Source organism: Pollachius pollachius (assembly GCF_949987615.1).
Source record: "Pollachius pollachius genome assembly, chromosome: 4".
Lineage (NCBI taxonomy): Eukaryota > Metazoa > Chordata > Actinopteri > Gadiformes > Gadidae > Pollachius > Pollachius pollachius.
In genome coordinates this window covers 7419815-7434033 of record NC_136937.1, presented here as the reverse complement: position 1 = coordinate 7434033, position 14219 = coordinate 7419815, and the positions used below count along the sequence as shown (strand labels likewise).

The following is a 14219-nucleotide window of genomic DNA, read 5'->3' as shown; positions in this document are numbered from 1 at the left end:
TTTGTTGTGTTGGACCAGGTGGAAATAAATAAATAAATAATATGGATTAAAAAAAGCAAAAAAAGCAAGGAACATCAGGTAGGCTATACCAGATAATATTTGGATAAAAAGATGACCTCTTTTGCTTTCTCAAATGGCTACTCTTACTAATATAATTCTCTAAAAGAGAATTTCATTTGATTAGGATCGGTAGCAAATCTCATAAAAGTCACAAATGCAACAGAACCCTTCAGAAAACAATTATGATTGTTCTGCATCACAACATTTTTTCTGCAGTTCATGGCAAAAATTCATGTTATTTTGCCACCCTTAATTGTTGATTTAAGTAAATATTGATTGATATAAACATTACCTACCATTCTGAAAACCTCTTCTACGAGTGAATATAATTCATTCAAACATTCTATGCGAAAAACCGCTGTTATTTATTTTAACATTCCTGTCCTTTCTAAAAAATAACTGGCTATCAGATCATGTTATTGTAGCAAACTACTGTCCAGAAATGCGTGCAGAGAACGGACTGTGGCGAATGTGGAAAACACGGTGTGTCCTATCAGCGTGCATCTGGATGGCATATATTTGTGTGTGTGTGTGTGTGTGTGTGTGTGTGTGTGTGTGTGTGTGTGTGTGTGTGTGTGTGTGTGTGTGTGTGTGTGTGTGTGTGTGTGTGTGTGTGTGTGTGTGTGTGTGTGTGTGTGTGTGTGTGTGTGTGTGTGTGTGTGTGTGTGGAGTCCATGACTTCAGGTGGCTGGGAAACAAAAGTCTGGTTTTAAAGCCCCGGAGCCGGGCTGATTAGCCCTGTGGTGGTCACTGGGCAGAGATAAGCATCACACTGCTCTAATATGGAAACAACACTGGCTTCGTTCTGATAAACTCTTCCGTTGCAAACACTCACACATCCGATTGTTTGTGACTTTGTTTGTGTGTGTTTGTTTGTGTGATGGCCAGATGGATGCTCTTCAAAACAATGCTTTCAAAACCACATTTATTAAAGAAGACAGGACTAGTGGCTTGGCCACTTTTCCCTAAAGATTAACTTCACTTTGCGTTCAAAGGGCTCCCAAGAATGTCAGTTTTATTGAGGGGAGGTCACATTTGTAATGAAGTTAAAACCACCTCTTTGTTTTAACTACGACTTATAATGTTATATAAGTCGTAGTTAGTACAGGTTTATAACCTGTACTATTACATGTATAATTATAGTAATATGCAAATATATTACATATTACCTCAATCGCCTTGCATGAAATCCTCCCAGGACTCAATATTAATTAATTACCAGTCTGATCCGTACAAATAAGAGGCCAAATACAAAATACAGACAGACCATTCATCAGGCAGCCTTGAACAGGGCCAAATAAAGTCACGAAGACAGATTCAAAACAGCAATAAATCAAGACTCGGCTTACGATGACGCATCCTTTAATACATCCAACAAAACCGTCTCCAACCCTGTTGACAAATTTCTCTCTCAAACATCTGACACTACAAACATGTCCAAGGGAAATAATGAATAGCAACGTGTACAACACACTTTATAGCGCACTGTGCTGAGAGAGCTCTTCTCTCTAGAACTCCAGGTCCCAGCCTGACTCCTCATCTGGGGGCTCGTCCGTGTCTTCGGGGAAGTAGTCGAAGTTACTGTTGTCCAGCGGCCCGGACACCTGACACAACAGCAGATACACCGTGAGTGAGTGGGCCCGCCTTCCGCGCTTGATTTTGTTTGTTTGCCCACAAGCTGTGAAGGAAGTACCTTGAATGTGCTTTGCGTGAGTCTACTTGTTAACGTATGTGGGCAGGAACAACTCAACGTGCGATTTACGGAAAAATACATAGTTTGTTTCAGTAAAAAACCTCCTACACTCCATCCATACTGCTGCCTCTCCAGTCAGGTTTTTAGAAACACATGCAGGGAAAAGTAGGACGGAACCGACACCTCTGAGGGATTTCAATTGACCTCAATCTGCCCACTTGCCCGGATTCAGCGCTTGAACAATAGAAGAGCCCAGTTAAACGAGAACTGATTAATAGTCGGCAAGACAGTTGTGGTTGTTGGTTGCTGGCAGTGTGTTGTCATGGCGACCGCAGCATACTCACAGTGGGGGTGTAGGGGGAGTCTATGGTCCCCTGGCGGAGCCCCTCCCAGTTGAATCCCTCAAACCACCTGAAGGAAGAGTTACCATGACAACACATCCATCCATCCAGAGGTTGGAGCTCTGCACACTGTGTGTGTGTGTGTTTTTGTCTGTGTTTGTATTTGTGTGTGTGTGTGTGTGTGTGTGTGGGTACGTGTGGGTACGTGTGGGTGTATTGTGTATGTGTGTGTGGTTGTGTGTGTGTGTGTGTGTCGGTGTGTGTGTGTCTCACTTGTGTTTCTGAATGTCCTTCACCCCGTTCTTCTGGTTCCCCAGACGCTCAGATGGGTTGTCCCTGGAACACACACACACACACACACGCGCCCGCGCACACACGAATACAACAAAAACACAATCGCACGTGTATACAGAGCATGAGTCGTTGGCATTTATTACGTTGTGCAGCTGGTGGTGTTAGTGGGGATTGATTTGTGGTAAGTTATTAGTTGTTAGTGGTTAGTGGTTAGTGGTTAATGGTTAACCGTCAGTGAGTAGCAGTTAGTATTTAGTGGTGAGCGACAAGTGGTTAGTGGTTCGTGATTAGTAGTTAGCGGCTAGAGATTAGTGGTTAGTGGTTAGTGATATGTGATTAGGGATAAGCGGCTTGGGGACAGAAGTTAGTCATTCGTGGTTAGCGGTTAGCGGTTAGCGGTGAGCCATTAGTGGTTAGCAGTTTGGATTAGTGTGCGTCACCTGCACAGACGCTTGATGAGGTTGGCAGCACTCTTGGTGATCTTCTTGGGGAACTCAACCATGTCGATGCCTCTCAGGATGATGTTGTACGTCTTCATGGGGTCGGAACCCGAGAACGGGGGGCTGAGAGGGGATAAGGTCCTTAATCGTTCACGTTGATCCCTAATCAATTCATGTTTTATAGTATCTATCTGTATCTATTAGTGTCTGTACTTCTTTGTGTCTTTCCATCCATCGATCGGTGTCTGTCTGTCTTACTGTTCTTCTGTCTGTCTGTCTCTCTTGCTATGTATATCTAGCTTTCTAACTATATACTGACCTTCCCTGTCTCCCTGTCTTCCTTCCCCCCTCCCTCCCTCCCTCTCCCCTCCCTCCCTCCTCTCCCCCCCTCCCTCCCTCCCTCTCACCTCCCTCCCTCCTCTCTCCCCCCCTCCCTCCCTCTCTCCCTCCCTCCTCTCTCCCCCCCTCCCTCCCTCTCTCCCTCCCTCCCCCTCTCTCCCCCCCTTCCCACCTGCCACCCCCCCTCCCTCCCTCCCTCCCTCCGCCCTCCCTCCCCCCCTCTCTCCCCCCTCCCTCCCTCCCCCCTCCCTCCCTCCCTCCGCCCTCCCTCCCCCCTCTCTCCCCCCTCCCTCCCTCCCCCCCCTCCCTACCTCCCCCCCTCCCTCTCTCCCTCCCTCCCTCTCCCCTCCCTCCTCTCCCCCCTCCCTCCCTCCCTCTCCCCCCCTCCCTCCTCTCCCCCCCCCCTCCCTCCCTCCTCTCCCCCCCCTCCCTCCCTCCCTCCCTCCCTCCCTCCTCCCTCCCTCTCTCCCTCCCTCCCCCTCTCTCCCCCCCTTCCCACCTGCCACCCCCCCTCCCTCCACCCTCCCTCCCCCCCTCTCTCCCCCCTCCCTCCCTCCCTCCCCCTCTCTCCCCCCCTTCCTACCTGCCACCCCCTCTCCCTCCCCCCCTCCCTCCCTCCCTCCCTCCCCCTTCCCTCCCCTCCCCTCCCTCCCTACCTGCCACTCAGCAGCTCGAAGATGAGGATCCCGAGGGACCAGCAGTCGGCCGAGCTGTCGTGGCCCTTGTTCAGGATGATCTCGGGGGCCACGTACTCCGGGGTGCCACAGAACGTCCAGGTCTTCTTACCCAGACCCACCTTCTTAGCGAAGCCAAAGTCCACCTGAGGGGGGTAGAGATCCAAGATGCTCTTTTGTCATATGCACAAAAATTAGAAGCAGTCGCTGGCAATGAAATTCTTGAATCTCGGGCTCCTCCAACAGTGCAATATAAAAATAAAAGTATAAGAGAAACACAAGTAAGAGAGCTGAGACCTAAATAGACAAAAATAAATAAATAAACTACAACACTGGACATGAATAATTAGAATAAAATAAAGACAGGCATGTGTGAGACATCTTGGATTCTCCCGATCAGCATTCAAAGGGGTCCTTCTGGACAAAGCAGGTCTTTGACTGCCAAGTCAAGAGTTTGACTGCACATAATGAATATATCAAGTTTAATAGGGTATCTACATAAGATATACATCTACATTCTGGTCCACACCCGACACAATATACAGGTAGTTGTCATGGTAACGCGAGTCATGACAAAGTGCTTATACTTCATATCAGCTATATGGTAAAGAGATAGTTGTGTCTTCCTGATTGATGGTGAAGGCTGTGTGAGTTCCCAGATGAATACAATCAAACCACTGTTTCAGGGGTTATGAAGGAGTGCAGGTTAGTCTTGTGGATAAGGTGTTCAACTCCCAGGAGAGAGGCACTGGGTTCGATCCCCAGTGACCGCAGCCTTGCAGTACTTTGCTCGTCTGCTCCTCGATAAAATGTTTCTGAATTCTTTGTCGTAAAGCATCTGCCAAGTACTTAAGATTTGACTAGTAGTCATTTTATTATCTCATAAATGTCATTGATCACTGCTCCTTTGTGTTGTGTGTTGGTGTGCGGTTGCCATGGTACCAGCTTGGCGTAGCCGCGCTGGTCCAGGATGATGTTCTCGGGCTTGAGGTCCCGGTAGATGATGCCCCTGCAGTGGAGGAAGGCCAGCGCCTCGATCACGCAGCCAGTGTAGAACCGCGTGGTGCCGTCGTCAAACGAACCCCTGGTGGTGGGCGGGGCAACACACATGGGAACAGACGCACACATACACACACAACGCACACATGGATGAATACACACACACACACACACACGGATGAATGTACACATACACACAAACACACACACACACAAATAAACACACACACACGGGTGAATATAAGCACACAAACACATGCACAAGGATGAATATACAGATGCAGACACACACACAGACACACCCATGGATGAATATACACACACACACACGGATGAATATACAGACACACACACACACACACACACGGATGAATATACAGACACACACACACACACACACATGGATGAATACACACACACACACACACACACACACACGGATGAATATACAGACACACACACACACGCACACACACATGGATGAATATATACGTACAGACACACACACACACGCACATGGATGAATATACACACACTCTCACACACACTCACACACACTTTCAGATGAATATGCACATAAACACGTGCACAAGTCCCTAAAAGTTTCACACACACACTCAAATACATACGGATAAAAATACCCAGAACACACACATAAAAATACCCCGAAATATGCAGTACATATATACACTCACCAACACATCACATTCAATAAAATAAACCAGGCTCAACCACACACACACACACACACACACACACACACACACACCCACACACACACACACACATACACACACACACACACCTGTCTCTGAGCAGTGACCACAGCTCTCCTCCCAGACAGGATTCCAGCAGCATGTAGAGGTACTTTGAGTCTCTGAAGGTGCGGTACAGCCTACACAACACAACACAACACAACACAACAAGCCTTGTATAAAGAGTCTCTATAGGTCCAGTACTGCCTACACAACACAAAACAACACAACAAGGCTTATATAAAGAGTCTCTGAAGGTTAGGTACTGCCTACTCAACAAAACACCACAACACAACAAGGCTTATATAAAGAGTCACTATATGTCCAGTACTGCCTACACAATACAACACAACACAACACAACAAGGCTTATATAAAGAGTCTTTGAAAGTGCGGTACAGCCTACACAACAAAACACAATGCAAAACAACACAACAAGGCTTATATAAAGAGTCTCTATAGGTCCAGTACTGCGTACACAACACAAAACAACACAACACAACACAACAAGGCTTATATAAAGAGTCTCTGAAGAGTCTCTTATATAAAGAGTCTCTTCTGACCTGGTGGTCCCAGCCCTGACCCCCCCCTCCTAACCCCCCAACCTGACCCTGACCTCCGCCCCTAGCCCGGCCCCCTGACCCGGTGGTCCTACCCAAGACCCCCCTCCTAGCCCGGGCCCTGACCTGACGGTGAAGGGGCTGTGGGCCTCCTTCATGATGCGTCTCTCGGACAGGATGTGGTCCTGCTGACTGGTGTCCAGGATGTGTCTCTTCTTCAGCACCTTCATCGCAAACGAACGGCTGCTGTCGCTCTTCAACTGCACCTGGTCACACACACGTATACGTACACGCACGTCATGCCGGTGTACACATCCCGCACACACACACACACACACACACACACACACACACACACACACGTATGCAAAGCACACACACGTACACGTATACAGCACGTCATGCACATGTAGACATCCCACACACATACACACCGATCACACACGTGCACGCACGCACGGATGTAAACACACACACACAAACACAAATGCTCACACATCACACACGTGTTAACACAAACGCGCACGCAAACATACGCATAAATACACACACACACACAAATTACGCAAGACATATTTTCATTTTCCTTGATTTTTCACATCCCAGTTCATAACCCCCATTTTTGCGTTTGACTGTCAGGTGTCTAATAGCTATGGTGTGATCTCATCTTATCAGCGTTGTCACCGACCAGCTCCACGCGGCTGTAGCCTCCCATCCCAAGGGTGCAGATGACGTTGAAGTCATTGAGAGACACGCTGGAGAAGTAAACCTCCTCAGCCTCCACCCTACAAACAACAACAACAACAGATACGCTTTTATTGTGGTGAAGCTGATCCGAATCCAAAGGTTTTTTACATCAACATTTACATTGCGACTGTTCATATTGTGAAGGTCAATTTTCTGTGTTTCAGTTTTTTAATCATCGAAATTGTGTTTGTATTTCTTTTTGTTCACTTCGACTACAGTCCTGTACTTTCTGCTGTGACCCCCAAATGTCACCACTGTGATTAACAAAAAGGCCCTCCGTCTTATCTTATCTTCCATGCTGATCCTTTGTTAAATGTGTGTAAACATGTGAATTAATGCGTGAGAACGCGAGGCCCTAACGAAGTGGTGCTTGTGACTTACTTTGCTTTGAGCTCGTCGCTGTCGTACTGCTTGTTGTTCGCCTCCTCCAGACCGCCGATGAGCTGTTTGAAAGTACTGCGAAAACACAAAACAAAGGAAGCAAAGCTGACTCTAATCAGACACTTTCCTCCCTTTTTTCTCTTAACTGGAATCTCAAGACTCATTTAATAGGAACAGGAACGCAACCACAGACACACTTTACACAGTGCTACAAACAATCAGCATATCACCAAATGGTGCGTTTTGGGAAATGGGTTGGCCATTGTGGTGGTGTGTTATTTTTAAGTTTTGGGTTGTGTTTTTTCAGGAAGTGACTCACTCTCGATCGATGACCAAGCAGGTGACGTCACCCACAGCTGTGACACTGGCCATTCGGACGTCCTCGCTGAGGTGAAAAGGGGAAAGAGAGAGGCGGGAAGAAGAGAAGGTTTTACACATAAACATTTACATTTACATTTACACATTGCATTTTTTCTTACTGGAAAACTGTAACCGTCTGTTATTCACCAGAGGTACGTTTGCCCTACGTTTTATGCTATAATGATGGACTGTGCTTTAGAACAAAGCCTTGTCTCATTGCATAATGAATGGAAGATCTGCGTCAACATCATAAATCATATCCCCATAAAGAACATGAGGGGTGCAGTATGTTAGAGCGTCAGTATACATACATTGGTCTGGTTTAATTTTTACGAGTTTGTTGTTGTTTACCCTTTGAGGGCCTGCTCCCCGAACCACTCTCCCTTGGACAGCGTGTTCAGATACACCAGCTCCTCGCTCACCGAGTTCTGCTGGCTCACCTTGACCTGGAAAACACGCAACACACAACACGTAATACACAATACACAACAGGCAAATTGCAACACACAACACATAACAGGCAACACGCAACAGGCGACACGCAACACGCAACACACGACACACAACATGCAACAGACAGCAGAAAAAACACAACACCCAATGAGCCATGTTAACCACATACTGTATCGGTACATGTATATATTAAACTATTAAACATTTATTATAGGTTTCATTTTTTGAAACTACATTTTAAAGAAAATTAATTAACTTTTTCAATTAACTTTTAAGGAAAACCAATATCCAGAGATTCGATCAGCAGGATAGTTTTATAAGAGAGCAGCCAGGGGTTTGAACCACATGTGGCTGCAGAGATGGCGCAGCCCAACTTTGTATAAAAGTCTGTTCAACATGTAGTCGTATTTCATCATGTCGATAAGCAACTGCTCCTCCTCTTCCTCACCTGGCCTTCACTGATGATGAAGAAGGTATCGCCAGTGGCGCCCTGGCGGATGATGTAATCACCATCGCTGTAATGAGTCTGAGATGAGAGGGAGAGAGAGAGAGAGAGAGAGAGAGAGAGAGAAAGAGAGACAGACAGAGACAGAGACAGAGAGAGAGACATAGACAGAGACAGAGACAGTGGTAGAGAGAGATAAGGAGGGAGAGCGAGGGAGTCAGGGAAGAGAGATAAAAAACATAAAAAGGGCCTATGTCTTCTTTTTAATATAGAATAACAATAATGTTGCATAGGTAGGGAAATGGAAATGCTACTTTTACAATCTCGTAGTGTGTGATTCTGTAATAAATATATGGGTGCCTTTGTGTGTGCGTATGTTTGTGTGTTTGAGCATGCACGCGTGTTTGTGTCTGTGTGTGTGTGTGTTTGCATGTGTCTCACCTCCTCCAGAACATCGGCCAGTTTGCTGAGGACGTCCACGGGCTGGGCCTGCAGGGAGGGAACGCTGGGGGGGAGACGGAGGTCAGTGATTGGTGGACACATTCAAACACGTTGTGTTCCTCAGCATGTATTTTAACAATCCCGTTTAGTGGTTCTCAATTTGTGGGTCGGGAGCCCATGCAGGGTCTTGTGATATGCAGTTTGGGTCCTGTGGGAATCCTGCGTAAGAAGCTATGGATAAGTATTGAATGATCAAATGTAAGGGGCATTCGTTGAATTTAAAACGGTTAACAAAAGTCCTGTGAAAGTCTTGTTGACACAAACAGTAGTGCCGCTACCTAGCGTAGGCGGAGGATTTGCAAACATTTACACTAATGAGACCCTTACATTCCCACCAGCTGTGGGTCTTAAAAAAAACGAGAAAACACACTGAAACTGAAATATGTAAAAGTTGGAAGAGCGAGTATTCTGTATACCTACAACCTCAAAAGGTTCAAAAGTTAAAAAAGAGAACAACTGGTTTTGTTCATTAAAAGTGCTGTAGGCGTGATTCAAGAGCAGCGATTTGAGTGTAACTTGTTCTCTGTCTGCTATTAGTGAGTGAAATGCTCTGTTCGAATAGGAATCTTTGACTGTGCCTGTCCTCTGCATTACATTTAAGCCCGCCCCCAGGTCATTTGTTGCCATCGGGTCAACTCTTCTCTGATTGGTTCTGGGAATTCATCTTGCCTGTCAATCACAGTGGCCGGAGGAGAAAAGAAGGGAGGTAGGGAGGGAGCAGAGAGGGACATTATGTTTTTTGGGATGGTTTATTTCTCAATCTCTCTTCTGCCCTCTGCTTCGGATGTTTATCTATTTTCTAGCTAATCTCACCTAGAGAAGCATTAATTTATATTAATTAATACAAATGAATCCTAATCAATTATGAGTCTACCTGCGCAGGAACTCCATGTACTGGGAGTGTTTGATGAGTCCAGTCCTCATCATGATGGTCTGGAACACCTGTCTGTCTATCGCCCACAGCTTGATGTCCGTCAGGGCTGGAGACCCAAACGCAGGTGGACAGACAGACGGATAAACGGACAGACAGACAGACGGATGCAGACAGAAGACAGACCGGCCAAACAAACAAAAGCCACACAGAGAGACAAACAGATGTCATCTTTAACCCTGATCCCTCTTTTGCTCTCTGAATAACCAAATAACTTTTCTCTGATTTCTGATACACCCAATGAGCATGTCTGCCCCCACCATCACACACATCTGAATAACATTTCAGAGGCCTGCACTGGACTGTGGTAGAAACCATTCAAGGAAAATCTCTGTTTGGAGTTCAGTCAAAACTCAATCCTTTATATGGGGGAGTATAAAAGGCTGGCCATGCAGGCTTTAGCCAAGGCTCTTCTCATCATCTGGTGTTTGACTACTGCTCCTCCGTTATGCCCGGCCTGCCTGCGTGTGTGTGCTCCCTCCGTCCTCTGTAGCTCATCCAGACTGCAGCAGGCCAGCTGGTCTTCAACCTACCCGAGTTCTCCCACACTACAGCCCTCCTCCGCACCCTGCACTGGCTGCCCGTGGCGGCTCGCCTCGGATTCAGGCCACTGGTGCCGGCCTCAGGCCCCTCCTACACCCAGGACGTGGTCGAACCGTACACCCCGGGCCGTCCGCTACGCTCTATGACGGCCAATCGGTTCGCTGCACCCTCACCACAAGGGGACCCCAGCTGCCAATCAAACACATCTGGATTGTGTGCTGTCCTGGCTCCACAATGGTGGAATCATTTCCCCACTGACATCAGGGAAGCAGCAACCCTGCCCATGTTCTGCTGTTGATTTTATATCGCATCTTGGCCCATGAAAAACAACATATATAAATGATAATGATAAATAAATGGTAAATAATAGTAAATTAAACATTCTCTATCTCTTGTTTCTACGATTTTGCACACAAAATAATTGTATATACCCGCATGATTCTTGGGCTTTTTCGGTTATTTCTTCATGGTTTAATGCAATTATGGTAATTCACTTTGGACAAAAGTGTCAGCTGAATATATGTATTGTCATTACTTTAGGTGTGTGTGTGTGTGTGTGTGTGTGTGTGTGTGTGTGTGTGTGTGTGTGTACCTGTAACAGTAGCTGTCCGGCTGCTGTTGTACAGGATGGCCAACTCCCCAAACACTTTGCCTGGATTTATAGTACACAGCTTCTTCCCTTCTTTGGTAACTTCCACCATACCCTCTACAAACAAACACACACACACACACACACACACACACAAACACACACACAAACACACACCCACACACCCACACACACACACACACACACACACACAAACACACAGACACACACACACACACACATACACACAAACACACGTACACACACACACACACAAACACACACACACTCACACACACAGACACACACACACACACACACACACAATCACACACAAACACACAGACACACACACACACAATAATCAAATAATCATAATCAAATAGGGAAACAAGATAACAAATGTCAACATGTGTTCCTGTAAAGGAGGAAAAAATAACATTGTGTAACATTGCACAAAATATAGGAAAGCATATATCAACATGACAGTTAATAACATGACAGTTTTATAATAAAACAGCTTATAACATGCTATTATAAATACTACCAATGCTACTCCCACTAAAGTGTTAAATACCTTCCAGAACATAAACGGTGGAACCATCGTCTCCTTCCTGGATGACACAGCATCCTTGGGACACACTGGTTGGGTGCATGCATTCCATTATAGTCAGGATCTACACACACACACAGGCACACACACACACACACACACACACACACACACACACACACACACACACACACACACACACACACAAATAGAGCATAGTGTCAGATAAACAAAACATGGTCAGGAATGGGGATGAAACATATCGGGCATGAAGGTCACTATTCTTATCACATGCGTATATCTAAAGTGACATTCAGTTCTGATTTATTTTTGAAGATTCATGTCATTCAGGAGCAGGTATTAACCTTCAGACGTTGGGGGTTTGACCCAAAGCCCCAACCTTAATGCTGGGAATCAAACACCCTAACACCACTACAGAGAAAGAGGAGGAGGAGGAAGAGGAGGAGGAGGAGGAAGAGGAGGAGGAGGAGGAGGAGGAGGAGGAGGAAGAGGGGAAGAGGAGGAGGGGGAGGTGGAGGAGGAGAAGGAAGGGGTGGAGGGGGAGGTAGAGGAGGAGAAGGAGGGGGTGGATGGAGAGAAGGAGGAGTGGGAGGAGACGGAGGGGGAGGAGGGGGAGGTGGAGGAGGAGAAGGAGGGGGAGGAGGAGGAGGGGAAGGTGGAGGAGGAGAAGGAGAGGGAGGAGGAGAGCAGGAGGAGCATTACCTGTCCGTGCTCCAAATGTTTCATGAAGTCGTTCTCTAGCAGCGCTCTCTGAATGAGCTCCCGGGACCTAGACAAACCAGAGTCAACCAGTGGTGGATTGGTGGATGTGTTTACATGTGATTGTGTGTTTGCTTCTGTGAATGAGTTCAGGAATGTGTTTGTGTAATTTCTTCTGTGTGTGCATGAATCCATGTGTGCATTCATGTGTCTTTACCTGCATGTGTGTGTGTGTGTGTGCAAGTGTGTCTGTGTTTGTGGCTTCATTTGTTTGTATAGTTGTGTATCTGAAAACACAAATGTATATAAGTGCTTTCTGCGAAAATATTTTCATGAAATTGTGTGTGCCTGTGTGTGCATGAATTCCTGTGTGTGTGTGTGTTGTGTGTGTGTATGTTGCCTGTGTGTGTGTGTGTGTGTGTGTGTGTGTGTGTGTGTGTGCGTGTGTGTATGTGAATGCCTGTGTGTGTGTGTGTTTGCGTGTGTATGAATGCCTGTGTTTGTGTGTGTACTGACTCCTGGCTCTTGCTGTAGTTGGTGAGGGTGACGTGTGTGAGCTGGGCGGGGTCCAGGGCGGTGGGCTCGGCGGAGATGGCCTGGCGCTTGGTCCTCTGGGGCTCGTCACTCACGGTGGGAGACGCACCCCCCGCTGAGCCTTGACCCACACACACACACACACCCATGGAGACACACACATACACACACACAGAGACACACACACACGCACAAAGACACACACACACACACACACATACCAATGGAGACGCACACCGCACACACACACACACACAAACACACACAAACATACACACGGAGACAAACACACAGAGATGCACAAAAAACACACACACATAGAAATGCACACACGTAGACGCACACACACACATACATAAACATGGATACGCAAACAAACACACACACGGACACAGATACACACACACACACACACACACACACACACACACACACACACACACACACAATGTCACGCACAATAATTGACCCAACTCATACGTCTCATAACTCCTACATTCATATCGTGTCTTATAAGTAGTGATCTTTCAGACATTGTTTCATTTTAACATCGGAGCACCTGCGGCGTCCGAGTGTCCGTCGTTGGCGGGGTTCTGCGAGGCGGTGCGGTGGCGGTCCAGCTCGAGCTGCAGCTGTCTGATGAGGTCGTCCTTGGTGTCCAGCTCGAGCTCCAGCTCGTCGATCAGAGCGTCCCGCTGCCGGAGCTCCTCGATCTTCAGCTGCAGCGCGAGCTGCAGGTCCCGCAGGGTGCCCATTCCCCGAGATGAGCCCATGGTGCAGCCTAACGCATGTCCCGATCAATCTGCCCTTCGATAGGGAATAGGGGTCAATATGTGATGAAGTATGATAAGAGAAGATATACGTCAGCACAAACACACGCTCCACTAGCAGAACAATGAAGTTTAAATATTCGGGATACTAGTCAAACGGTTGAAAAACAGTCAACAGTCAACAATGCACTTACTTTTGTCGACAGTTGCAACAAGTTAATGTCTGAATCCTGATGCCTCGGATGTCTTCTAATCTCCGCTTTTGTAAATGCTCAGCGATCGATTGAGTTAGATATTAAATGTGCAAGAAAACTAAACTATATCCAGCGACAGAGCTCAGAAATTGTTGCATAGATACACCCGATGTTTCTTAATAGTGTAGCCTATATCAGCTCATAGGAGACGCAGTGTGACAGTTATTATCAGGTCGATGGAGCGCGCAACAAGCTCCGCGCACAGCTGAGTTTGACAGCAGGTCAAATGTTTAATTTTATAGCCAATAAAATGTGATTAGATTGTGAGAAAACAGCCTAGAAAT

At 46.7% G+C, this 14219-nt stretch overlaps 1 protein-coding gene across 1 annotated transcript; it reads right to left on the bottom strand.

Annotated features, from left to right (window-relative positions):
- Nucleotides 1–1452: 1452 nt before the first annotated feature.
- LOC307074437 (cGMP-dependent protein kinase 1-like) lies at nucleotides 1453–13684 on the bottom strand (the record flags this gene model as incomplete). Its single annotated transcript, XM_079734599.1, has 20 exons — nucleotides 1453–1664; nucleotides 2098–2164; nucleotides 2368–2430; nucleotides 2829–2951; nucleotides 3824–3987; nucleotides 4784–4925; nucleotides 5646–5735; nucleotides 6281–6420; nucleotides 6843–6939; nucleotides 7283–7357; nucleotides 7602–7667; nucleotides 7994–8088; nucleotides 8544–8621; nucleotides 8982–9045; nucleotides 9916–10021; nucleotides 11108–11221; nucleotides 11682–11781; nucleotides 12381–12447; nucleotides 12894–13026; nucleotides 13471–13684. 20 exons carry the CDS (start codon nucleotides 13682–13684, stop codon nucleotides 1569–1571), a joined length of 2094 nt encoding a protein of 697 aa, XP_079590725.1. The 3' UTR covers nucleotides 1453–1568.
- Nucleotides 13685–14219: the final 535 nt, after the last annotated feature.